At 50.4% G+C, this 27,451-nt stretch overlaps 1 protein-coding gene across 1 annotated transcript in view; it reads left to right on the top strand.

Moving 5' to 3' along the window:
• LARS2 (leucyl-tRNA synthetase 2, mitochondrial) overlaps nt 1–18,698 on the top strand; it is a 145,693-nt gene extending 126,995 nt beyond the window's left edge. Inside the window, exons 18-21 of the mRNA XM_069560888.1 lie at nt 308–385; nt 1,293–1,404; nt 11,826–11,953; nt 17,147–18,698. Of these exons, the coding sequence (XP_069416989.1) occupies nt 308–385; nt 1,293–1,404; nt 11,826–11,953; nt 17,147–17,326 (498 nt within the window). The 3' untranslated portion in view covers nt 17,327–18,698. The remainder of the gene's footprint in view (nt 1–307; nt 386–1,292; nt 1,405–11,825; nt 11,954–17,146) is intronic.
• Nucleotides 18,699–27,451: the final 8,753 nt, after the last annotated feature.

Below are 27,451 nucleotides of genomic sequence, written 5' to 3'. Positions count from 1 at the left end.
TGGGTCCCGCCTCCATTTCAGGTAATGATCAGTGTTTTCTTAGGCACCTGCTGTGGGAACTAACCCTGTCGCAGCTATAGAGGAAGAGGAGCAGTCTTGAGTAGCAGAAACAACACTGACTTTGACTTTAAAATTCTTTGTGCTGATAAAACATTATAGTGACTACTTGAGATAGTGAAAACAGTTATAAGTATCTTTTATGGCATGCATTTAGTTCCACATTTTTTGGATAATTCAGTTTTTGTGTGTGTGTGTGGAAGCTTAACAGAACTTTGAACAAAGTGAATGATTCTACTTTTACCAATAGGTGACTGCCCATTTCACAGAGGACTTCTCGCTGAACTCTGCGATTTCTCAGCTGATGGGACTCAGCAGTGCCCTCTCGGTAAGTGGCCAGTCTGTGCCCATTTGCTCCTGGCCAAGGGGGTTGTGGCTTCCAGTCACGTGGTGAGGTAGCCTGCCGCTCCCAGAGGGCAGAGACCATGCCTTTCTGGACGTTTTATTTCCAAAGTTTGGTGTGCAGCAGGTGAACGAGTATGACTACGTTAACTGATCAGCCTCACCTCAGGAAGACGCTGAGTGTTTGCAAGAACTGGCAAAGAATAGGAGGACCCCTGAAATCCTTGAGAGGGGCAGGAGGACCCCAGTCCTGGGAGTTTCACAGTGCAGAACCTTTGAGCGAGTCTCTGCACTTCCCGCTGGTCCTGCACTTCCCGCTGGTCCTGCACATACAGGACCTAGCACAGTGGTTAGGAATCAGGACTGCATTCTAATCTAGGCTCCATCTCTCGCTTGGCTGTGTGTCCAGGGCTCTGCCTCTGTCGTAGCCCTTAGCTGCTTCATCTGTCAAATGGGCTAACAATACTGCGCTCAAAGGGTGGGAAGACCCAAACCAGGTAGCATCAGCTCAAGGACGCGGTTAAATGCTCAGTCAACAGTGATATATTTGCTCGGGGCTTTCCTGGCGGTCCAATGGTTAGGGCCCCGTGCTTCCACTGCAGAGGGCCTCATGTCAGGTTCAGTCCCTCACAAGGAAACTAAGATCCTGCAAGTTGTGCGGCACAGCCAGAAAAAAATAAAATGGAACAATAATACAACTGCTGTTGCTGCTCCAGCTGTTTTTAATTCTGTGATTCACCGGGGAAAGTTCTTTGCCTAGAACAAAAGTGATGTGAAGAGAGTCTCTTCCCGCCTGCTTGTCTCTGGACTTCAGGGACCTCCATGGCCTGTCTTACCCAGGCTCATCTTGCGTGCCTCGGTGTGTTACACCGCTGTTCTCTTCTCTCCCCCAGCAAGCTTCGCAGAGAGTTGCTCTCCACAGCCCCGAGTTCGAGGATGCTCTGTGTGCCCTGATGGTGATGGCCGCCCCCATGGCCCCTCACGTAACCTCGGAGCTCTGGGCAGGTAGGTGGCGGAGGCCTCACTTGACCTGTTACTACCGACCAGCGTGTGCTTCAGCCACGTGTTGAGCCTGATTCGGGACTCGTGTCCTCAGCCGTGGGGCCCAGTGTGTGGCATTGGCCCTGGGGACCTCTCTGTGGAAATGCGAGCAAAGTGAGAAGGGGCAGTGCAGGAGGACGTGATGGCTGTGCTGGGCCCGGTTCTCCAGACCCTGTGTTCAGAGGTTCCCTCTGACTTCTGAGGATGTTTTAAAGGTGCTTGCAGGAGGCAGCAGCCTAGGGATGCTGTGCTTACACTATGCTTTTATCTGGGAGTTTCTGAGAAGTAGTATTCATTTCTTTTTCATCGTTATTTTAGCTCTTCTCACCTGTTTATTCTTCTCAGTAGAACTCAAGTACAATTTTGTTAAGTTCTCCCAAAATCTCCTTGAGATATTTGACTGAGATTTTCTTAAGCCTGGAAGTAACTTGGGAAAGCTTCACATCTTTACCACATCTAAGCTTCCATCCCAGAACACGGTCTGTCTCTCCACTTACTCAAGATTTCCCTCACCCCCCAGTCAAGTTTGGTAATTTTCTTCATATGGATCCCGCACATTTCTTGAGATTATTTTCAAATATTTCATCTCGTCATCAGTTCAGTTCGGTCGCTCAGTCAGGTCCAACTATTTGCAACCCCATGAATGGCAGCATGCCAGGCCTCCCTGTCCATCACCAACTCCTGGAGCTTGCTCAAACTCGTGTCCATTGAGTCAGTGATGTCATCCAACCATCTTATCCTCTGTCATCCCCTTCTCCTCCTGCCTTCAGTCTTTCCCAACATCTTGCCATAGCTCATTTTATTTTTTTTATTCTAGCTGGAATCTTTTCTCTCTCTTATAATTTTTGACTGTAATAGCTGGCATATGATTTTAACAATTATTTACTTACTTGTAACCAGATTCAAAAGCAGAGACATTACTTTGCTGACTAAGGTCCATCTAGTCAAGGCTATGGTTTTTCCTGTGGTCATGTATGGATGTGAGAGTTGGACTGTGAAGAAGGCTGAGCGCCGAAGAATTGATGCTTTTGAACTGTGGTGTTGGAGAAGACTCTTGAGAGTCCCTTGGACTGCAAGGAGATCCAACCAGTCCATTCTGAAGGAGATCAACCCTGGGATTTCCTTGGAAGGAATGATGCTAAAGCTGAAGCTCCAGTACTTTGGCCACCTCATGCGAAGAGCTGACTCATTGGAAAAGACTCAGATACTGAGAGGGATTGGGGGCAGGAGGAGAACGGGACGACCGAGGATGAGATGGCTGGATGGCATCACTGACTCAATGGACATGAGTCTGAGTGAACTCCAGGAGATGGTGATGGACAGGGAGGCCTGGCGTGCTGTGATTCATGGGGTTGCAAAGAGTCGGACACGACTAAGCGACTGAACTGAACTGAACCAGATTCCGTATCAATCACTCTTCCTTCATTTAGGGGTAGAATCCTCTTGGATTTTCTAGGAGTCTGTGACCAACCAACCAATAAGCCTAAGTTTTCTCCTTTCCAACAGTTATGCTCTTGTGTCTGTTTACTTTCTTTAATATACTGCTTAGAAAACCACGTGTGATGTTAAAGAATACTGGTGGCAGCCAGTCTTCTCTCATTTCCAGATTTCAGTGGAACATGTTTCCCTGTGAGGCTTGCTGCTGACTGCTGGTTAGGGTAGATATTCCCTGTCATGCTAAGGAAGCGGCCCTCTAGCCTTGTTTACCAGAACTCACCTTAGGAAAGGGAGGTAGATTTTACTTAACGTCCATTCTTCAGTTGTTGAGGTTTTATAGCCTTTGCTTTTAATTTTCCCCTTTGCCCTGATGATATGGCTTATGTCCAATTAATGGATTGCCTAATAGGCTATTGAGGGATTAATTTACCTTGTCCATGGGGTAGTAAACCTTTAACGTTCTGTAAATTCTATCTGCTAGTGTTTCATTTAGAATTTTGCAATTATCCTCCTAGGAGAAACCAGCTTTTGCTCAGTGTGCCTCGTCAGGTTCGGAAATGAGGGTTTCACTGCCTTCACCAAGTGAATTGAGTTGCTTCTGTGCTTTGGAACACACCACACAGGACAAGAACATCCGCCCGTTCTTTGCTGAATAGACAGAATGCCCCTAAGGGAGGGTGGTATTAGGCCCTGCCAGTCTGCTGCCATATTACATTAGCTTGTACACCCTTTCATTATCTCCATAGGCAGGAGAGACGCCTCTTTCGTTTCGAGTTGGTGATCACATGAAGTCTTTTAAGTGGCACGCTGTTACTTCTTTCCTACTCTTCTCTTCTTATAAAACAAAGCTTATCTAATTTGTAATAAACGTGTTCACTCTCACCCTGGAATACATACGTCGCTCCCTCTTACCATCATTTCAGTCCCGTATTATCTGTCTGCCTCCTTCATTCATTTCTCCCAGGAGGGACTGATGTAAATAGGGTTTTCAGAAACACCCTCCTTGTGTGCCCCTCCAGTCTCTGTTTTAGGGCCAGGATTGGGAGGGTGGCAGGAGGGCCTGCTGTCTCCAGGGTCCTGTCCCCTCCCGGCAGGTCTTTCCAGAGGTGTACACTGCGGTAGTACCCTGCTAGTGTGTTTTTCGGTTGTGTGGCAGGCTCTCCTGAAGGACACACAGTAAAGCTGTGTGATAGAAACTAGCCCGTTTGAAATTTGGCTCTGTGTGTTTCCCCACATAGGACACCAGTGGGTTTTGTGAGCTGTGTTATAAGGAGGAGTGGGTCTAGATTAATCTGAGTTTTCCTAACCGGTCTCGTTCAGTCATTCCGTGAACACTGATTGAGCGTACATTTTGTGCCGGACTCTGTTCTGGACATTAGTGGGAAAGCTGGGGAGGGCATTCCGACCTGCGGGCATTGCAGTCTGTGCTCATTCCCTTGAAATGCCATCCCTCAAGCATTTAAAGAAGCAGCGGCTCTGCACGTGAGTGTGTGAGTGTGTGGCTCCTCCGAATGGGAAGCGGGGCCGTGACGCAGTCAGGCGAAGAGTCCCGCACCCCAGGCCCGGCACCCTGGCCGTTAGCTCGCGGGTCTTTGTCCAGTGCCTTCTGCAGGCGGTGGGGACCTGACCGCTTCCAGCCTCTCCCAGCGTCCGGCAAGGGCCAGTGTTACAGGAGTGCGTCCTCTGCAAGTAGAAGCACCGTGTTGTGAGGGGGCATGATTGCCGTCGTCCCACACTGTCAGTCTCTCTTCTCTCAAGGCTCTGGGACTCTATTCTAAATAAACATAGCTTTCAGGACTTCCCTGTGGTCTAGTGGGTAAGACTCCACGCTCCCAATGCAAGGAGTCCGGGTTCAATCCCTGGTCAGGGAACTGGATCCTGCATGATGTAACTGGGTTCACATGCCTCAACTAAAGAACCCACGTGCTGCAACAGCAGCAACAGAAAATCCCGTATGCTGCAACTGAGACCCAGCGCAGCCACATAAATAGCTTTCATACAGCTGACTTCCCTGCTGTATCTGAGGTAACCGCACAGTTACTACAGTGGGAATATGGCCAGTGAGGGTGGGTTGTTCAGAAATTACCATTTCCCAGAGTTCCCCAGGAAAGCAGGTTTTCATGGAAGAGATCCTCCCCAAAGGACAGCAGATTTGAGATCTGTCTTTTGAGGGCGGTTCAGGGTCCATGGGCAAAATGGCCATCATGGCTCTGGATAAAAGAAAACCTTTAGAGAAACCCAGAGTACTTGATAGCCTAATAATGCCCTCTACCCATCATCTAAAGAGTCGGTGGAGACCTTCAGTGGGAAATGGAACCAGTGTCTTGGCAGTGTGCGCACGTTAACAGGATGAGGAAATCTTTTTTTCCTTCCTGACGCTCTGGATCTGAGAAGGTCAGGAGACCACATGTGAATTTAGTTATCTTTTGTTTACCATCATAAAATATTGTCCTGTCCACGAAGGTGTTAGGGGAATTTTGCATGTTTGGAGTCACTGATACTGTTTCCAGACAAAGGACACAAGGTTTCCGTTCTGGGCTCCCTAAAGCAAAGCAAATCCTAGAGTTTTCCTTGAAAAGTACGTCTATACACATACTGTAAAACCCTCAACTCTTACAAAGCGTGCGTCCTGGGTTCTCTTGCGTCCTCACCCCTATGCTCATTTGTTCTCCCCAAGCGCCTCCACTGCTGAGTTTGGCAGTCGAATTGTCAGAACTCCATACGCGTATGTGAAATTTTTCTCCCTTGCCATATTGAGTGTTGCGTAGTTCTATATCCATACTTACAGGCTGACCCTGTTCTTTTTAACAGCTTCATGGTGTCTTACCCAGTGAATATTCTGTCAGTTTTTAAACAGTCATCTATTGATGGGCATTTGAGTGATTTCTCCTCTTTGTATTTTATGTGTGTGTGTGTGTGTGTGTGTGTGTGTGCTACTTTAAAATTAGCCAAATATAAGCTATTTAAAATGTGGTGATAAGACCTCCCATTTCTGTTTCTCTGGCCATTTTTACAGTTCAGCAGTGACTTTTCTACCTTGGTTTCTGCATCTTGCTTCTACCTCTTGCTGCCTCTGAGTCTTCCATCAACATCTTAATTATGAGGGTCACAGCATGGTGACCCATTGCCTCCCTTAAGTTTCTCAAGTAACTCATGATCTTGAAGTATAGTCTACCACCACAGATTTTTTTCCTTTGTAAAAATGGTGGTAAAATACTGTAGCTGTATTGTTTTGCTGTGCATATAGGCTGTATTCATTAATTTCAACAAAACTGCAAATCTTGGGACTTTCCTGGCGGTCCAGTGGTTAGGACTCTAAGCTTTCACTGCAAAGGGCACAGGTTCAGTCCCTGGCTGAGGAATTAAGATTCTGCAAGGCACTCAGAAAGGCCAAAGAACAAACCTGCAAATCCACAAATCATCTAGAAGTGTGTGTGTGATACTTATAAGGGACAGTAAGATATCTGCTGATGTTCCAATGGTTTTATACATGAAAAAGCCTCTTGATGAAAGTGAAAGAGGAGACTGAAAAAGTTGGCTTAAAACTCAACATTCAGAAAACGAATATCATGGCATCTGGTCCTATTACTTCATGGGAAATAGATGGGGAAACAGTGGAAGCAGTGGCTGACTTTATTTTTTGGGGCTCCAAAATCACTGCAGATGGTGACTGCAGCCATGAAATTAAAAGATGGTTACTCCTTGGAAGAAAAGTTATGACCAACCTAGATAGCACATTCAAAAGCAGAGACATTACTTTGCCAACAAAGGTCCGTCTAGTCAAGGCTATGGTTTTTCCAGTGGTCATATATGGATGTGAGAGTTGGACTGTGAAGAAAGCTGAGCGCCGAAGAATTGATGCTTTTGAACTGTGGTGTTGGAGAAGACTCTTGAGAGTCCCTTGGACTGCGAGGAGATCCAACCAGTCCATTCTGAAGGAGATCAGTCCTGGGTGTTCATTGGAAGGACTGATGCTGAAGCTGAAACTCCAGTACTTTGGCCACCTCATGTGAAGAGTTGACTCATTGGAAAAGACTCTGATGCTGGGAGGGACTGGGGGCAGGAGGAGAAGGGGACGACAGAGGATGAGATGGCTGGATGGCATCACCGACTCGATGGACGTGAGTTTGAGTGAACTCCGGGAGTTGGTGATGGACAGGGAGGCCTGGTGTGCTGTGATTCATGGGGTCGCAAAGAGTCGGACACAACTGAGCGACTGAACTGCACTGATGCATGCTGTTTCCACGTTATTTTGTCATTGTTTAGCCACTGAGTCATATCCAACTCTTTTCTGACTCCATGGACTATAACCCACCAGGCTCCTCGGGCCATGGGATTTCCCAGGCAAGAAAATTGGAGTTGGTTGTCATTTCCTCCTTCTCCTGGAGCTCTTCCCAACCCAGGAATCGAACCTGTGGCTCCTGCATCAGCAGGCGGACTCTTTACTGCTGAGCCAGTGTTGCCAGAACACTTCCTGTGGGTAAAGGCTAGTGTGAAGCAGCGTCTCTCCCTGTCCATTTCCTTGGCAGTACCTGGGCTGGATGGGCCGTGGTGGGGACCCAGGCTCCAGGCCTCCTCTGTGTGTGATGAGGATTGGGGTGGAGTGGAGATAGGCGTGAAACTGGTCATCAGGGGAGGCCTGCCATCCACAGACACCACGACCACCTGCTCTCGCTCCAGGTGCCATGGTGGCGTGGCGACCCCACCAGCTCTCGGAGCGGGAGAAGAGGGTCATTTTGGTTCTTGCACAGGAAGGTCAGCAACAGCAGCTCTCCAGGGAGGGGCAGGAAGAGGGTGGGCTGAGAGCGACAGCGGGCCTCGGACGGTGGTCTGTGTATCAGAGCCTTGCCGCTTCCCAGCCCGTGTTCAGACTTTCTCTGTGTGCTTCCCAAACACCAGCTCCCGGCCTGACCTGTGTCACGTAAAGAAAGCATTGTATTTGCCATGCAAATCGTCGGTATTTTTAGTTTCCTAAAGAGAGCAGGAAGGCAAAAACATGGCATAGAGCCTGGGGTCGTGAGTTTCTGTTCCTCCCTGCTGAGCAGGACGGGGGGCAGGAATGAGGGGGTGGGAGCCCCTCTCCCATCTATATGGAATCCCTGGCGGGGGCCGCCAACCACTATAAATAAGCATCCTGATTGCTCCAGGAAGGCTGGGCTTCCTCATTTTTTTTTTAAGTGGAATTTGTAACAGCTTCTGCGCAGAGCATTTGTGTCCAGGGTCCTTTCGTCTCCCAGGCATCCTGTGCAACTGCCGTAGGGAGGCTCTGGAACGCCGCCCGTGGCAGCTGGGTCACAGGACAAGCCATGCTGGCCCAGCCAGCTAAAATAAAGGCCTGATTATCTCCTCTGTGACCTCTGTCCTGTATTTAGATATGAGTCTCAATAGGAACCCTTCTGAGGAACCAGCAGGAAGCTCCTCTCTGCTTCGGCCAAGAGGCACATCTGTTGGAAACAGAGCAGGTTCGTTAGAAGCAGGGGAAGCCCAGGGCACGGGGCCCAGACGGGGCACAGGAGTACATCTCCGCCGCCACTTGGTTCTCAGGCCCCCAGGGGCCTTCCCTTCCCCCAGGCTGTCATCTGGCAGCACAGGGTTGCAGGAGTGCCAGAGAGTAGGGCACAGGCCGCTCGGCAAATGCGCAACATCCACACGGGGACTGAGCCGCGTGGGCCAGCAGGACAGACACCAGTGCTGTTCAGGGTCCACAGACCTGAGGCTGGTCTGGGAACGTCCCTCAGAGCTTAGGACAAGGTGAGGAACTTAGCAGACCCGTCGCACGTGTCACTCAGCACACATTCCAGTAAAACCGCCCCTATTTTTGGTAGCGGGACTTTCTCAGTGAAGGAGGCAGTGTGCTGATTCATATTCTGGCCCGTTCGACACCTCGTCACACGCAGGCATTTTAAGTATCTTCACAGTAGACAGTTCTGCAACCATCCCTAGAATGTGCTGTGATTAGTCACTCAGTCGTGTCTGACTCTTTGCGATCCCGTGGACTGTAGCCCGCCAGGCTCCGCTGTCCGTGAGGATTCTTTCAGCAAGAATACTGGAGTGGGTTTCCCTGCCCTTCTCCAGGTGATCTTCCCAACCCTGGGATCGAACTCAGGTCTCCTGCATTGCACGCAGATTGTTTATCATCTGAGCCAGCAGGGAAGCCCATCTCTAGAATAGTATTTTGTAAAACAAAAATCACAAACCAATAGGGAAGAGACGCTTTATTCAGTGGAGTCAGTTTGGAAAACTGCTGTGTATTTTTTTTAAGAATGTGTTTTTTCCGTGTTATACACAAAATAAATTACAGATAGATAAATTATGAATAAATGGAAAACAAAATGAAACCTTAAAAAGAAACCAGGAGAAAATTCTTGAACTGATGTCACAGTATGGGAACACTGTTTATAAATATCTTTTCAAATTACAAAAGTCATGAGTATTGCATGTAGAAAAATCTATAATTTTTTTTTAACAGAAAGATTGCCTATACTTATATCTCCCACGGATAATCCTTGCTGCTATTCTGCTGTTTTTCTTTTTTTTTTTTCTAATAATTTATTTTAAAGTGGTCCTAGATCATAGATCTGCAGTCATATGGCAGAAACAAATACTCATTTTTTCAGCCAGAACCTAGACATGTCAGAGACACTCCAGTGGTAAATTCCAAGCAATACAAACTCACAGCCAAGAATCATAAAATTCACCAGGAAACAAGGCAGCATGAGTGAGGCAACAGAAAAAAGGAGAGAGGGGTCAGACCCACAGAAACTTCAGACATTGGTGTTATCTGTCAGAGAGTGCACAGTAAGTTTAATATGTTAAAAAGAAGAATGAGTTGAAGATAAGATTAACAAAAGCTATAAAAGTCCAGCAAATTAGGAAAACAACACAGCGCTTAATAGAACTGAAAATCATAACTTTGGAAATAAAACGCTGTGAATGAGTTCAATAGCACATCTGATACAGTTGATAAGAAAATTAGAGAACTGAGGAACGGATCTCGCGCAGTTACCCAGAATGGAGCAAAGACAGGTGAGGGACCGGAAACAGGGAAGGGCTGCTGGAGGGCAGAGTGAGGGTGTCTGAGGCCCGCTGCTGGGGTTTCAGCAGGAGCAGGAGCCGAGAATGGGGCGGAGGGGCCATCTGAAGAGAGAGAAGTCCAGGTGCAGAACGCCCCCCGCATTCTGCTGTTTTTCTTCCTCAACTTTTCTATCTGTTTATGTAAACATTTGCCAAAACTATGACCACAGTATATATACTATTGTGTGTCATCATTTTCCATGAAGCTGATTACTAGTTTAAAACATAGGAGAAAAGAGAATCCAAAACTGTGTCTATAGCATGATCCAGGTGGTGGTTTGGCTGGATTCTGTGGATACAATATCATACAAATATTCATTCAATACATTACATTACTATCTTTCTTTCAAAATAAAAAGTTTTATAGATGCTATCCATGTGAGCATTTGTTTGTTTGTTTGTTTGTTGACTTTTTACAAATTTTCTGCAAGGAGTATGCATCACTTTTGTCATCAAAGAAAATAAAACATTATCAACTCACAGCCCAGTGTTCGGGACTGGCATTGGTGGGATTCCTTTCCTCTGTCCCAGACTCAAACTTCAAATATATCTGCTGGTCTCAAGGCTGATAATAAGAGGTGGGGGTGGGGGCCGTGGAATGCAAGGGCCACGCCACCTCTACCAGCCCTGGAGAAACCACTCACAGTGTGAGGGTTGTGCCATTGCCATGGCAGCGCCCCCCACATGGGCACACTGGCCACATGTACGTGCCCACTCGCTCAAGGCCTGCCTCTGGGAGGACCAGGAGGCGGCGATGAGGTTCCAGGCCACAATTGCCCAGGCATCGGTTTTTTTGCCCCGTGTACTTCCTTCACATTTGGGGGCATCTTTTGTACTCCTGATATCAGCAGAGGCTCAGAGGCTGAACCCTCCCTGCTAGAGAGGCCCTGGTTGAAGCCCTAAACTGCAGACTACTGGCCGTGAGCATCTCTGGGGTGCTGAGCCTCCTCGGCTGTGGGGGCTGCAGCGCGAAGCACTGGGGAACTCAAGACTGGAGAGGCTTTCATTCCTCCCAGCTTCCTCGGGTTGGACCCACCCTGAGCCAAGGACAGCTCTTTCCAATTTGGAAGTGGCGGGAGCCTCTCACGAGAGGAAGTTTTAGCTGAGAAGCTGAGCTCCCTCTGAGTAGGTCCAGAAGGAGCACTCTGCTGTTCTCAGCATGTTGGCCCAGTGGATTAGGAGTCAAAGGATTGGGTGGGAGGCCCTCTCAGACCACAAGTATTCTTGGGCCAGAGAGGAAGCGAACACAGCTCATTACTTTGGGATCGGCACAAAGGATTCCTTCACCAGCGGGACTGCAGAGACCGAGGGAAGTCAGCAGCCTTACTTCCCCAAATGCACACTTAAGAACAGTGTGTTCACCCGTCTCTATGGCTTTGGATATCATTGAAAAAAAAAGAAAAAGAAAGCTACCTGTAAACTGGGATGGTAGTTCTCTGGCGGTCCAGTGGTTAAGACTCCACGCTTCCAGTGCAGGGGATGCAGGTTCGATCCCTGGCCAGGGAGCTGGGATCCCACATGCCGCTTGGTGCAGTCAAAAAACAATTTTTTCCCCCGAACTTTAAAGTTTTTGTTTTGGGGGTTTGACTGATTAACAATATTGTGGTGGTTTCAGTTGAACAGCAAAGGGACTCAATCGTACATATACACTGTATCCATTCTCCCCCAAACTAGCCTCCTATGGCCAAAATATATTTAATAAATAAGCTGGGATGATGAGCAAGGCCGAAGGAACTGGGGGCCCCTGGTGGGCTGTGGAAAGCCATGGTGGGGCCCCTGGGGCCTCAGCTGGCTCCAGGGCAGGCCATGTCGGGACAGACGCTGTACAGCCTGCTCTTGTGTGCTCAGTAACCCTCCGTGTCTCCCTGTTGCAGGCCTGGCGCTGGTGCCACAGAAGCTGTGTGCCCACTACGCCTGGGACGCCACCGTGCTGCTTCAGGCCTGGCCCACCGTGGACCCACAGTTCCTCCAGCAGCCCGAGGTCGTGCAGATGGCAGTTCTGGTGAGTGCCTCCCGAGGCCCCCTACACCCGGGGGAATCTGACACACACACACACATACTCTTACACACACACACGGCCGGGTCTGGAGGTTTCTCGCCAGGCCTTGCTAGCCCACCCGACTCTCTGCCCGACCTTCCAGCCTGTCTTGCTTTGCCAGCACCTTCAGTTTTGAGGTCACCACATCCCAAAATCTTATGAGCAGAAAACTGGTGGCCCTCGAGCTTTTGAGAGCATGGAAAGAATCAACCTGTCCTGCCTTAGGTGTTCTAACTTTCTTCATTCCCATTGTGTTTCAGGCTCTCTAGGTTTCATTCAACTGCTCTTGGCTTTTGGAAAGGGTAGGGTGATAGTGAGGTGGTGGGCATAGAATCCCTCACTCTGCAAAATGTATTTCAGGAAGGCTACATGAAATCTCTTTTTTGGTAAAGTTGATCATTTTAAGTACGTAGAAGTAGTCAATTATAGTATAGAGCAAGTAATTCTGCTCTAGTTTATCCTTATGCTTTTAGTTTGCTTAATCTGAGACCCATTGTGACGAATATCTCTTCAATATGCTGATGTGGCTGAAGAGGGAAAGAAAACAAGGGGTAGACCTTTTAGTCTGAACCACACGTGGGCCAGCCGATTTGCATCCCGACTCTCATCACCCTGAAAGGTAGGCATCACTGTCCTCATTTTCTTTTTTTAAGCTGAGGACACAGGCTCAGAGAGCTCATCGCTTGGCCCACGTTTGTTTACTCCTCAGTCATTATCCAGTTGCCTCCTCTACCTTAACACAGGCTCTTAGGGCCCAAAGCCAAATACCATAACCCAGGTCCCTGCCCTCGTGGAGCTTAAAGCCTGGTGGAAAAGATAAATAGAGACAAAACGATTGCAAACTGTGGAACGTGCCGCAAACAAGTCACCCAGAGGCTGAGGGGTGGCCAGGCCTGCCGGTCCCCGGCTGCTGCGTCTGCCAACCCTGGGCCCTGCGGGCAGGTCCACGTTGGGAAGGACAGAAGCCCCCAGGAGACTGGCTCCTTGTCAGCCACTCTTTGTCCTCACCCTCTCCCCTGGCACCCAGTCCCTCAATGTCCCTCCTGCTCACCTGCCCACAGAGGGCGAGGAGCTGAGGCTGCCTGGCGAGGCTTCTTCCCAGAGTCCTCAAAACTAGCCTGTGCCTCAGAGAGGTGATTTCTTTAGTCTGATTAACATTTCTAAGAAATAATTCTCTTATATACTTGTAAGGACTCGTATACTTCTTAGGACTCGTATACTTCTTGTATACTTGTATATTCTCTTGTATACTTCTAAGCTCAGCTGAGAAAGGCCAACTTTTTTTTTTTTTTGGCCACACCCTGCAGCCTGTGGGATCTTAGTTCCCTTGACCAAGGATCAAACCAACTCCCGCTGCAGAGTCTGAACCACTGGACCACAAGGAAAGTCCCAGAAATGCCAACTTGAGACGCTGAAGTTCTAGTCTGAAAATGTCTTTCCATTTTAAATTAACCACCATGGAAAAGAAATTGAGTTTTGATAATTGGTAAAATAATCTTAGATTTTCATTGAAATAAAAATTCAAGATTTAAAATGCATAGGGCTCCCTGCAAGCACACCCAGCTCAACAGACTCGGGGTCGGGGTGTCGAGGCCTGCTGGCCTGTCTCCGCGTGATCTCACTGAGTGCCAAGGCCAGAAATAGAAGCTGCAGCACAGACCGTGTGACCCAGCACAACTCAGTTCAGCCGCACCCCTGTCCTCTGAGCCCAGAGGCACCGCCTCATGTCCGTGGAGCCTGGCACCAGGAGCAACGGTCTGGGGAGGCACACATGTTGTCATGCACACTGACAATTTGTGTAGCCTCCAAGTTAAGACATAAGAGCCTGGGACTTGGACCACCTCACTTTGCAAAATGCTTCATCTCTCTAAGCCGCAGTTTCCTCAGTTAGAAAATGGGAGGCAAATCCAGGGTCTGCCTCACCTGATTATGCCAAGAATTAAATGGAGCATGCCAGGAGTGCTTAACCTGCTTCTAGAGGCACTAATGACAAAACCCACTAACACGCAGTGAGCATTGACTAAGAAGCCGGCTCTGCCCTTAGAACTTTCCAGATACTAACTCATTGATCCTGCACAGCAGCCCAGCAGCCTGCTGTTCTCCCCATTTCACAGACGAGGCCCCATCTCACGAGGAGGAAACAGTGGCAGCACAGGGCTTGGTCCCTTGGGGGGCTTGGTAACTTGCTTGGTAGATGGTAACCGCTGCTGGCATAGGCGTCGCTGCCTCTGGCAGCTGGGGCATTGGGGAATGTGTCCTGAGGAAGAGGACGTGACCTTGGCTTTGAAAAAGGAGCAGCTTTTCCCTGGTGGAGGGAAGGAGCCACAGCGGGGGAAGCCCTCCCTGCACCGGGAGCCGAGGAGGGGCTGGAGAGAGGCAGGGCCACTCTCGAGAGAGGGCTGGACTGCATCTGGAGCAGCTGGGGGCTGGTAGGGAAGAGAGGGGCTCCGGGGGTCATCCCATCTCCAGCGCTGGCTGGAGTGGGGACCTGGTCTGTGGCTTCACATTCCCGTCCCTCAGCTTGGCCCTCTGAGAATCGGGGATGGAATGGCAGTGACCTACCTCACGGGCCTGTGACGGGGATCGACAGGGTCTCTCAGGTGGCTTGTGGAGCGCGGTGCCTGGCACAGAGACAGAGAGAGAGCTCAGACAACAAGTGTCTTTATTGTCATGAGCCACTGTGGGGCTCCTGTCAGTGAGCAGTGGATGGGGCGCTTAGGGGTAGGGGGACAGCGCTCGTGGCCAGGGGCCCACCAGGCAGCTGTTGGAGAAGTCCTAGAGAACAACACAGAGGCCTGGACCCAGGCCAAGTGGTGAAGTGGAGGTGGCAAGACCAAAGGGCTGAAGTTAGCAAGGCCACCAGCTAGGGACCTGGAGACCTTCCTAAAGGCAAGCAGCCACTGTTTGAGGTGATGTCGTCTTTGTCTTCTATCCCATCGTCTAGGTGGTGCGAGTAGTAAAGAACCCGCCTCCCATCCTGTCCTCTAGGTGGCGCTAGTGGTAAAGAACCCTCCTGCCAATGCAGGCGATGGAAGAGCCGCGGGTTCCATCCAAGTCAGGAAGATCCTCTTAGTCCATGGGGTTGCAGAATCGGACACAACTGAAGTGTCTTAGCACACACAGCACAGCACAGCGATCTAGGCCAATACAGCCTCTAAAAATGCCACTAAGTCTATAGAAATCTGAAAAGATAAATGGGTGACTGAGGGATCCTGGATAATATGCTTTGGTTGAAACTTCAGAAGTTCTTCCCGGTAATTTTTCATAATACAGTGACTTTATTTTCCAAGTTAAAAACTGGAGCATTCACGAAAGAAACGTAAGCATTCTGACAGGAGCCGCTGGGACAGAGGAAGCTGTTCAGAAGCCATCTGGATCACATGTCACTTTCCTTAGCAACAATATCAGTTCATATTTGATGTGAAATTTAACCTTCACATCAAATCATTGAACCAACATTCAGTGAATAATGCCACTGGTGTCTAGAACTGTTCAGTTCAGTCACTCAGTCATGTCCAACTCTTTGCGACCCCATGGACTACAGCATACCAGGCTTCCCTGTCCATCACCAACTCCCAGAGCCTACTCAAAACTCATGTCCATTGCGTCAGTGATGCCATCCAACCATTTCATCCTCTGTTGTCCCCTTCTCCTACTGCCTTCAATCTAGCCCAGCATCAGCGTCTTTTCCAGTGAGTCAGTTTTTTGCTCAGGTGGCCAAAGTATTATAGCTTCAGCATCAGTCCTTCCAATGAGTATTCAGGACTGATTTCCTTTAGGATGGACTGGTTGGATCTCTTTGCAGTCCAAGGGACTCTCAAGAGTCTTCTCCAACACCACAGTTCAAAAGCATCAATTCTTTGGCGCTCAGCTTTCTTTAAAATCCAACTCTCACATCCATATATGACCACTGGAAAAACCTTAGCTTTGACTAGATGGACCTTTGTTAGTAAAGTAATGTCTCTGCTTTTCAATATGCTATCTAGGTTGGTCATAGCTTTTCTTCCAAGGAGCAAGCATCTTTTAATTTCGTGGCTGCAGTCACCATCTGCAGTGATTTTGGAGCCAAAAAATATAAAGTCTGTCACTGTTTCCACTGTTTCCCCATCTATTTGCCATGAAGTGATGGGACCAGATGCCATGATCTTAGTTTTCTGAATGTTGAGTTTTAAGCCAACTTTTTCACTCTCCTCTTTCACTTTCATCAAGAGGCTCTTTAGTTCTTCTTCATTTTCTGCCATAGAGTGGTATCATCCGTTATTGATATTTCTCCCGGCCATCTTGATTCCAGCTTGTGCTTCATCCAGCCCAGCATTTCTCATGATGTACTCTGCATTTAAGTTAAATAAGCAGGGTGACAATATACAGCCTTGACATACTCCTTTTCCTATTTGGAACCAGTCTGTTCCATGTCCAGTTCTAACTGTTGCTTATTGACCTGCATACAGATTTTTCAGGAGGCAGGTCAGGTGGTCTAGTATTCCCATCTCTTTCAGAATTTTCCACAGTTTGTGGTGATCCACACAGTCAAAGGTTTTGGCGTAGTCAATAAAGCAAAAGTAGATGTTTTTCTGGAACTCTCTTGCATTTTTGATGATCCAGCGGATGTTGGCAATTTGATCTCTGGTTCCTCTGCCTTTTCTAAATCCAGCTTGAACATCTGGAACTGTACCGGCCCATTTTAGGGTGATGTGAATCCTGTTTCCAGGTTGTCACACGTGAACGCCCCTTTCTGGAGCCAGTCATCAGGAAGGGAGGTTGCCCACGTTCCGCAGAAATTAATTAGTCCACATGAAACGCCCTGTAGCCAGATCTGAACTCGATGTGATCTTCAGGAACACAGTTATCCCTCTCCTCCTGAATGCAGCCTAAACCATCTCATGCTGAGAGTTTTTGACATAATTCCCACCAAAGTGTGATGGGGGCAGCATTCAGGAAACACGGGGTGGCACCCCTGCCCTCTCTACGGTATTCAGGCATTAATCCCACCCATCTCACTACACTTCGCTCTTCTGGGTAGCTGGGTGCCACCTTTTCTTTCTCTCTTCCCACACCCTCTCCCCACACAGAGACAGCAACACCCTTTAGGGGCAGTGAGTGTTAGGCTGCCTACACCCCCGGGCTTTCCTCATGGGTTGTCTCTCTTCGCCTTCTCAGATCAACAACAAAGCCTGCGGCAAAGTCCCCGTGCCCCAGAATGTCGCCCAGGACCAGGACAAAGTCCACGAACTGGTTCTCCAGAGCGAGTTGGGTGTCAGGCTCTTACAGGGGCGAAGCATCAAGAAGGCCTTCCTCTCTCCGCGCACCGCTCTCATCAACTTCCTGGTGCAGGAGTGACTGCAGGCCCGCTGCGGCCCCTCCTCCAGGTCTGGGGCGAAGGAAGGAGTCTGGGGCCCCGGCTCAGGGAAAAGCCCAGTGTCTTGAATGTCTGCCTTGGCATTCTGACGGCTGGCATCCGCAGGGCGCCTCTGCAGTGTGATCTGGTGCTGGGGTGAGGGTGGGTAGGGGCAGAGGAGAAATATGAGTGAAGTGGGGTGGGGAGCACATACCTCCGCCATTGCAGGTGAGGGAAGTATCTAGCCCCACGTGAAGCCCCCAGAGATTTGGCCGGGTGGGAGCAGGAAGGTGAAAAGAGAAGCAGATGAGCCTGAACATGAAGCCTCTCTAGCAGCCTGGGCGCCTCTGGACCCCAGAAACTGCACTGCCTTCAGCGGGTCTGAGGAGCGTGAGGCTACACCGAGGATGTCGGGGGGGCTCAGGAGCAGCTCGAGCAGTCACTGTTGATCGATGATGGAGCCTCAGCCTCACGGCAGAGAGTCTCCTGCCTGCAGGCTGGATCCAGATATAAACGTGCGGCATGGACACTGGCGTCTTCAGAAGTCGCTTGGAGGAATTCCCTGGCCGTCTGGTGGTTTGGACTTTCACTGCTCTGGACGCTGGTTCGATCCCTAGTTGGGAAACTAAGATCCTGCATGGCTGGCACAGCCAAAAAGAAGATGAAGAAGAAATCGCTGGGAATCAAGAGGCAAGCAGGGCTAGTCTGGCGGCCTGCACCCCGGCTCCTCAGCCCTGTCTGGCTGACTGTTTCCACCCAGGCTCAGCTGGACCCACCTGCCCGGCCTGCTCTGATGCCGATCTTCAGGCCCTCGGGCAAAGCACTGCTTGGCACTGAATGGGGAGCAGCCCCTCCTGACTGCCCCCTCAGGGTGTCACGTTTGCTGGGAAGTGAAGTGGAACCAAGCTGCTTCCAGCCTGGCCGGAACCCATCTCAGAGCCCACCACAGCTAACAGGGTGTCTGCTCATGTGCGCCCCACATGGCAGTGCCGCCCTGGGTGTGGCCCCCCAGAGCCTGTTGTCAGGAAGAACGAGCCCACCGCCAGTGGGGGTGGGGGTGCTGGTGCCATCCGGGTGTTGCCTCCTGTGCTCCATCCACAGCAGCTGGCTGCCAGGAAGACCCCTGTGTGATGTATGTTAGGGTGATCCTGGGTTTTGGTGAAGTCAGAGGTTAGGTGCTCTTAACAGAACTGGCCTCAATCCACTGAGTACTGTTTAATATGTGGAGGGGAGGAGAATCCAGACATGTTGTGATGCTGAAAATCTGTATTTGTTCCCTGATGCCTTTTTCTGAAGTTGGCTCAAATGTGGTCCCCTGCAGTTCAGCAGTAACAGATGAGTGTTTTTTTAATGGAATAAAATGTTTGTCATGTATGACTTCGGGACAAATGTGTGATCCTAGAATAGTCACCATATTCCAATTCTAGGAGTTAATCAGGAACACACTGAGTTATTCTGTTATTCTCTGAAGCACTGGCTATGTGCCTGACTCCATGTGGACTGTTATAAAGTGGGATGCATGGGAAACTTACCAACCATGGTAGACAGTACTGACTCAGAAACAGCAGCTCAGTCACTTGGGTCAAGCTTAATACTCTGCCTGGTCCCCATGCCCAGAAATCCTGGTATAACTGATCTCAAGTGCACTTGGGCATCAGGGATCTTATTAATAGAATCTCCACACTTGACTGATTGTTGATTGTTAGTTGTTCAGTCATGTCCGACTCTTTGCGACCCCTTGGACCATAGCCTGCCAGGCTCTTCTGCCCATGGAATTCTCTGGGCAAGAGTACTGGAGTGAGTAGCCATTCCCTTCTCCAGGGGATCTTCCTAACCCAGGAACTCGGGTCTCCTGAATTGCAGGCAGATTCTTTACAGTCTGAGCTGCAAGGGGAGCCGACACAGGTGTTCCACAGGTGATTCTAATGGCCAGCTAAGTTTGAGAACCATTGGATTAATTGATTCATTTGAACCATAATGTCTAACTAGTCCTTTCTCTCCCTGACCTTCAGCTTAACTGGGATGAATTTGGTCCAGGACCAAAGCACAGCGAAGCAAAGTCAGGAAAGACTTGGACTGGAAGGGAAGGCAGGGGCCAGAACTCTGGAGCAGGTATTAAAGATGTTCCCAGAGCTGGCCTGAGTGGACCAAATCCTATGGCATGTCCCAACAAATGCAGGTTCACTACAAGCAAACATGAGGATCTACCTTTGGTTCAAGGAGGAGAGTGAGTGCATTTGCCTCATTGTCTTGTTTACTCCTAAAGTAAGCTAAGTGATCTTGAGTCTGTCAGTAAGACGAGGGCAGGGATCCCTTTATTAGCACATAATCTGGCTAGAATAGTGGCTGAGTAAAGCTTCAAGACCACTGGACTAAACAGCATGGCTTCCAAGAACTTCTTCTCTAAGAGGAGAACAAAGTTTTGAAAACAGATGAGCTCGTTGGTATCACTGAGCTAGTTGGTGTAATGGAACAATTGAACAGAAGAACCTGATCGCTGGGGTGGGGAATGATCTCAGTCCTTTATTAACTGCCTTGATTAGGTCAAAACCTGGACTGAACAAGTTCCCTTGCATTATGTCATTTAATTTCCGCTAAAACCCTAGAGGGAAAGAATGTGTCTGTCATAAATATGAAGAAACCCAGGTTCTGAGGTTCAGTGATTCGCTCAGTTTGCACAGCTAATAAGTAGAAGCTTTTTGTTGTTGCTGTTGTTAAGTCACCAAGTCATGTCCAGCTCTTTTGCAACCCGGTGGAGTGTAGCCTGCCAGGCTCCTCTGTCCATGGGATTTTCCAGGCAAGAATACTGGAGTGGGGTGCCATTTCCTTCTCCAGGGCATCTTCCCAACCTTGGGATCGAACCCGAGTCTCTTGCATCTCCTGCATCAGCACGTGGATTCTTTAGCACGGCCCCACAGTAAGTGGAAGAACCAGATCCAAACCCCAGTCCTCTGGCCTGCAAATCGCCTTGTGCCACGCTCCATGTCTGCCAGTCCCCTCACCTCATTGCCCGTCTTGCTGGAAGTACTAGACTGATGTTGGCTGGAAGCTTGGGGCTCTCTAGGGATGCCTCGTGACTGCATGGAGTGGCCATTGTTCCTGTTGCCTCTGTGCTGCCTTGGCTTAGGGTTCCCTGATTGATGGCCTGAGGCTTCTGGGGGCAGATGGCCTGGTGATGTGAGGCCACATGAAGAAGTCTACCAGAGATCCTTGCAAGCCACTCATGGCCCTTGGCAGGCCAGTGCTCAGACAGGATAGACTCCAAACCTAAAGCTGAGCATCCGAAGTTGGCTTCAGTTTTCATCTCTAGGTGGTTTGATTCCAGATCTGAGCCCAGGTTGGAATTAGGAGGCTACTAGCGCACACAGCCATGCACCTGGGCTGATGACATTCCTGCCGCGCCACCACTCAGGCCCGAGGGCTTGGTTCCTGCACCTGCTGCCCCGGCCTCCACCGCCTGCCGCCCTCTTGGTCTTTCTCCTCCCAGGGAGGGAAGGGAAGGAGGCAGACAAGCCTCCAGGGTCATTGTGTGCACCAAGCACCATGCAGAGGGTTTTGCTGCTGCTCTTCAAGCCTCACAGCAATGCTGCAAAGTGAGAATTATGGCCCACAGTCTTTAAGGAAGGAAACCGAAGCCTAGCGAAGTACAGCAAGTTACCTACGTCCTGCCGCTGGTAACCACTCGAGCCAGGATTCAGCCCCCTTTCTGCCTTCCTGTTCATGGCTCATGCTTTCTCCAACCTGCCTTCCAGGAGGGAAGAAGTGGGGTGTCTTGGGAGGAAATACAGCTTGTTCTTTCTGTCCCAGGAATTCTAAACTGGAGCTCTGGCGTGTGTATGCGGCCCTGCGGAATGCCGCCCGACACTCCTGACTCACCTCACCGCAGGTGCTCCTTGAAGCAGGCTGGGCTTTTGTACCCCAGATCCGTCCATCACTGGCTGTGGGCCAGCCCAGAGTGGAGGGAGGTAGTTAATAACTTTCTGGGCATCTTGGGATGGAGGGACTCCCACTGGCTCAGGGTAGGTTTCCGGAGAGGAGCACAGTCGAGCCGTCGGCAACCAGCATGTGTGAGAGCTGGGGCTAGGCGCCCCTGCCTGTGAGGAGGACTGGGGGAGCGCTCAAGGTGACCACCACTAGGAGAGAGGGCGCGAGTCCAAGCTTGAGAAGCAGGCGGCCTGGGGGGCAAGGAAAGGCTCCAGACAGACGCCAAGTCACAAGAGACGCGGATGAGTGCAGGATGGGGTGAGGACAAGCCGAGCTACCTCGGGGCTGCCCTGGTACCCTGGGCTGGGGGGCTCCAGGCAGCGCCACTGCATTAGAGACAGTGATGAAGTGAAACCGGAAGCCGTCATCCCCCTTCTGCAGATGACAAGACCATGACTCACCCAGGCCGAGGCTTGCTCAAGGCCCGACAGTGAGTGATGGGAGTATTTCCAACCCCATTCTGTGCTCATTCCACTCAGGGGTACCCCTGGAAAAGCCCAGTGGTACCACCAGACAGAATTTAGCTCTGGAAGTAAATGCTCTTAACTGTGGATGACATCAGGGTAGACCAAATGAGAAAAGTCTGCACCCCCTCCCCCCGCCATTTCTTCCTCTGAGACGAGCAAGCAGAAAACATCTGTTTCGTGGGCTGATCCCTGTCTGGCTTTTCAGAGGGTGGGTGGCCAGAAACTCTCCTCCAAGCGGATGAGTCTGGAGATTGGAATCCGGGGTGGCCAGCCGTGAACAAGAGGGAATCCCCAGAGTGGGTGGGTGAGCGGTGCTGGCAGGGAGGGGGCGGCGGGGAACAGCTGGGGAAAGACCGTCCTGTGGGCAGAGGCCCCGGATCCAAGGGTGGGGCCAGCGATCGTCCAGAATGGGTGACCTCACACCAGGTCTCCATCACATCTGCCCACGTGACGGAGGGGAGGCAGGGGTAACAAGGCCCTGGGGGAAGGTGGCGGCCAGGCCTGCCCGAGTCAGGCGCCTGGAATCCGACACTCATGATTCACCTCCATGCGCCTCCAGCTCTGCTCTTGGATTCCAGGTCTTGTCTGGCCTCTGAAAGAGCCAGCCTGTGTGGAACACCCTACTGGGTGTGCCTGAGATGCCCTCGTACCAGCAGCAGTAAGAACATTTGCCGCTTTCTGAAGGCTAGCTGTGTGCTCGGCCCTGTTCTGGGAGCCTTACCACAGAAGAGGCTGGCAGAGGCGTGAGTCCGACCCTGCTCCGCTGCACTGCTTCCCACAGGCCTTGATACAGACCAGCCCTGAACCTCCTGGGTTTGCCAACACAGCCTTGATTTCTGACTCTCTCTCTAGTTCTCAAGAACCTGCCAAGCCCACACTCACTGATCCGAGGACATCTGGGTGAGCACCTCCCTGGTGCCCAGGGACAGATCTCGACTTTCTCTCTGAGCCCGGGCCTGAGCTCGCCCAGGGACCCATCACCTTTAATATTTACAGATTTATTTGGCCATGTCAGGTCTTGGCTGCGATACACAGGATCTTCATTGTGATGCTTGGGCTCGGTTGCCCCGTAGCATGTGGGGTCTTAGTTCCCCAACCAGGGATCAAACCCGCATCCCTTGCATTGAAAGGCAGATTCTTAACCACTGGACCACCAGGGAAGTCCTGAGCCATCACCTTTGAGCCCCATCAGTGGAACCTCGAAGTCAGGGGGTCAACTTGGCTCCATTCTGGATACCAGAAGGAAAATCCCATGGACAGGAGCAGGGGAGACCTGGCCTGGGCCTGTGGGCATGGGGAGAGCTGCCTGGCCTCGCAGCATCCCACAATACCCTTCCCCAGACCATCCTTTCCTCCTACCACAGAAGGCCTCCTCTGGGATTGCTGAGGGCTGGTTGGCCCTGGCCCCACCCAGAGGTGGACTTGCCTGCCACACCCACTGGACCTGCATGCCCATGGGCTCCCCTCAGGACTGGGAGGAGAACCGGGCCTAGGCAGGAATCCTCTTCCTGAGACCCTGTGAGGTGAGGGGTCAGTGTTGAGTGGATAGAGTGGATACTCTGGGGTCAGCTGGGGAGGCAGGGCCACCCCAAAGGTGACACCGTTCCCTGAGCCTGGAATGTCATTCATCAGGGAAAAGGCATGTCCTTCCCTTCTTGAGAAACAGGGCCACGCCGGGCCGGTGAGTCTTTGCGAGGTGAGCTCCCCAGGGTTGTCTGTCTGTGGGCAGGACACAGAGCAGCCACCACGCGGAAGTAGGCTGAAAAGCCAGACGTCATCGAGCGTCTCCATTCTCAGTTATCACTTCGCCTGTTAGTTGTCAGATAACATGTTAGCTTGCTAGTACTAGAAATTTAGTTTTGATTACTAATTAACTTTAATGGATTTTTATTATGGTCTGGATGTTTGTGTCCCCTGAAATGCATATGTTGAGACTGTACTTCCAAAGGTAACGGTACCTAGCAGGTGGGGCTTTGGAGGTGCTGGGTGAGGTCATGAGGGTGCAGCCCTTGTGTGTGGGATTAGAGTCACAGAAGAGCTTGCTTCCTCCCTGCATCCTGCCACGTGAAGACATAAGTCAGCAGTCTTCAGCCCGAAGAGGGTTCTCGACAGAACTCCAGCCAGCTGGCACCCTGATGTCAGGCTTCAGCCTCCAGAACTGTGAGGAATACGTTTCTGTCATTTATCAGCCCTGCAGTCTATGGTACTTTGTTATAGCAGCAAGAGTTTAAACAATTACTAACATCTTTTCATTTTTTTCATATGTTCTCAGTTGTGTCCAACTCATTGCAACCCCATGGGGCTTCTCTGTCCATGGGATTTCCCAGGCAAGAATCCTGGAACGTGTTGCCATTTCCTGTTCGAGGGAATCTTCCCAACCCAGGGGGTCGAAACCCAGTCTCCTGCATTTGCGGGCAGATTCTTGACCACTGACCTACCTATTGCTTTAAATTTTTCCTAAAGCATACGTGTCATATTATTTTCAGAACACCTTATCTAGTTTTTAACTAGGTCTGAGAGACTTTTGAAGTATAGCACTGTGATTTCACCGATTAGCACTTGAGACTGCCAAGATAAAACACTGGGATCCTGCCCTTAGAAACTGTATGGACCAGGAGAGCAATATGGTGTATTGGAAAGAGCATAACAAGCTTTGGCCAGTATTCAACTCCTTCAAAAATTACCATCTTAGGAGTCAGTTCCCCTTTTAGTGAGTGCAGTGGAGCTCAGTTACCAGTTACATTGTTCTTACCTGCACTGCAACCCCTTAATTATGTTCTAACAACTTGGTAGTCTGCTAGTATCTTTTTAAAAGATATTTTATTTATTTGGCTGAGCCGAGTCTCAGCTGCAGCATTCAGGAACTAGTGCCCTGACCAGGGATGGAACCGGAGCCCCCTGCTTCCGGAACTCAGAGCCCCAAGCCACTGGACCACCGGTGGAGTCCCAATCTGCTAATTTCTTGTCTACCAGCCATCTTTAGCAATATTCTTTTTAAACTGTCAGTTAATTGTTGATGTAACTATAACAGCAGCATTAGTCACTCAGTTGTGTCCGGCTCTTGCGATCCCGTGGACTGTAGCCCACCAGGCTCCTCTGCATGGGATTCTCCAGGCAAGGATACTGGAGCGGGTTGCCATTCCCTTCTCCAGGGGTTCTACCCGACCCAGGGATCAAACCTGGGTCTCCTGCATTGCAGACAGATTCTTTACCATCTGAGCCACCAGGGAAACTGTAGCAGATGAACCCCTAAACCATGGTGGGCTCACCCGGCAGACTTCAGTTCTCATCCCTGTAAGTCTAACCCTCTGGAGAAGGCAGCAGGGGAGGCGCTCTGTTCCTTTCCAGCTTGATGGGGAGGGGGATGCTGAAGGAGACCCTCTGTCTTCACCTCTTGGCTCTCAGCGCTGAACATTGATACCCAGCCCTCAGATATAGGCAGAGAGAGCTGGAGTTTCATAAGGAGGTTTCTGGGGGCAGAATCTAAAGTGGCATGCATCTCTTCTGCCCACTGGGAAATATGGGCAGCCACCTCCCCCAGCAACAAGTCTGCATGAGGGAAGGGAACCCAGATCTTCGGTGGGCAGCCACCTGCCTGCACCACCTGAACCATCTTTTCTGTTTTCAGACTCTTGGTTATCAGTGTCTGTCTTATCTTCTGAATCTCTCAGTTGTCTGCTGACACAGGGATTTATAGGCACCCCCTGCCCGGAGCAAGGACCGTGTGCCTTCTGAATCTGTGAAAGCTGCAGGCTGTGGCTCTGAAATAACTCATTCATCACCTCCCAGCCTGACGGTGCCGCCCTGCCCTCTGTCCTGGACTCCAGGCCTCGCTCCAGAAATGTATGAAATCACAGATCTGCTTTGTGCCGCTTTATAAACGGCCGACTTTTACTCCAGAGTTCTGCTTATTGGTCTCCAGTTCTCCCCAATCTCCTTCCTCCGTGACGTTCCCTTGTTGATTAATGGAGACAGTTTGGAGCATTTTGATGTTTTGGAGGGGGTGGGGCATTTTAATTAAAAGGTAGAAGAAAGCAGGTTTCCCCTTGCCCTGCCGGAAACCTGGGAAATTCTTCAGATTCCTTTTTCTGAAGGGTCAGGGCTGTTTCTTCAGGGTAGAAATTTGTGCTTTGGTCCTGGACACTTGTACCCCCCCCCACCTCACACACACCCCATGTACACACACACCCCACCTCACACACACCCCATGTACACACACACCCCACCTCACACACACACCACACCACCTCAACACACACACACACACACCCCCCACCTCACACACACACCCCACCCACACACACACACCACCTCAACATACACACCCCACCTCACACACACACCACCTCACACACACACCCCACCTCAACATACACACCCCACCTCACACGCATACACCACCTCAACACACACATACCACCTCACACACACACACCACCTCACACACCCCCCACACACACAAACACACCACCTCACACACACGCATACCACCTCAACATATACACACTATCTCACACACACCATGTCACACACACCCCATGTACACACACACCACCTCACACACACACCACCTCACACACACACACCACCTCAACACACACATACCACCTCACACACACACACCACCTCAATATACACACACTACCTCACACACCCCCCACATACACAAACACACCACCTCACACACACACATACAACCTCAACATATACATACTACCTTATACACATCATGTCACACACACCCCATGTACACACACACACCACCTCACACACACCACCTCACACACACACATACAACCTCAACATAAACACACACCCCACCTCACACACACACACCCCACCTCACACACACATACCCCACCTCACACACCATCTCAATACACACACCCCACCTCACACACACACACCACCTCACACACACACACCCACATACTCTTCACATACACCACCTCACACACACACATACCACCTCAACATATACACACTACCTCACACGCACACCATGTCACACACATAGCACCTCACACACACACCCCCACACACATACCACCTCACACACACCCCATGTACACACACACACCACCTCACACACACACACACCACCTCACACACACCCACATACTCTTCACATACACCACCTCACACACACACACACCACCTCAATATACACACACGCCCCACCTCACACACCCCACGTACACACACACAGCACCTCACACACACACACACACACACCACCTCACACACACCCCATGTACACACACACACCACCTCACACAAACAACACCTCACACACACCCCACCTCAATACACACACCCCACCTCACACACACACCACCTCACACACACACACACACACACCACCTCAACATAAACACACACCCCACCTCACACACACACCACCTCAACATACATACACACCCCACCTCACACACACCCCACATACATACACACCCCACCTCACACCCCACATACACACACACCCCACACACACCACACATATACCCCACCTCACACACACACACCCCACACACCCCCCACCACAACACACACACCCCACACACATATTCCTCACACACACCACACACACACCACCACAACACACACCCCCACACACACATACTCTTCACACACACTGCTACCTCAACATAAACACACACACCCCACCTCACACAC

This window comes from Ovis canadensis, chromosome 19 (genome assembly GCF_042477335.2).
Source record: "Ovis canadensis isolate MfBH-ARS-UI-01 breed Bighorn chromosome 19, ARS-UI_OviCan_v2, whole genome shotgun sequence".
Lineage (NCBI taxonomy): Eukaryota > Metazoa > Chordata > Mammalia > Artiodactyla > Bovidae > Ovis > Ovis canadensis.
This window is presented reverse-complemented; position numbering and strand designations above follow the sequence as displayed.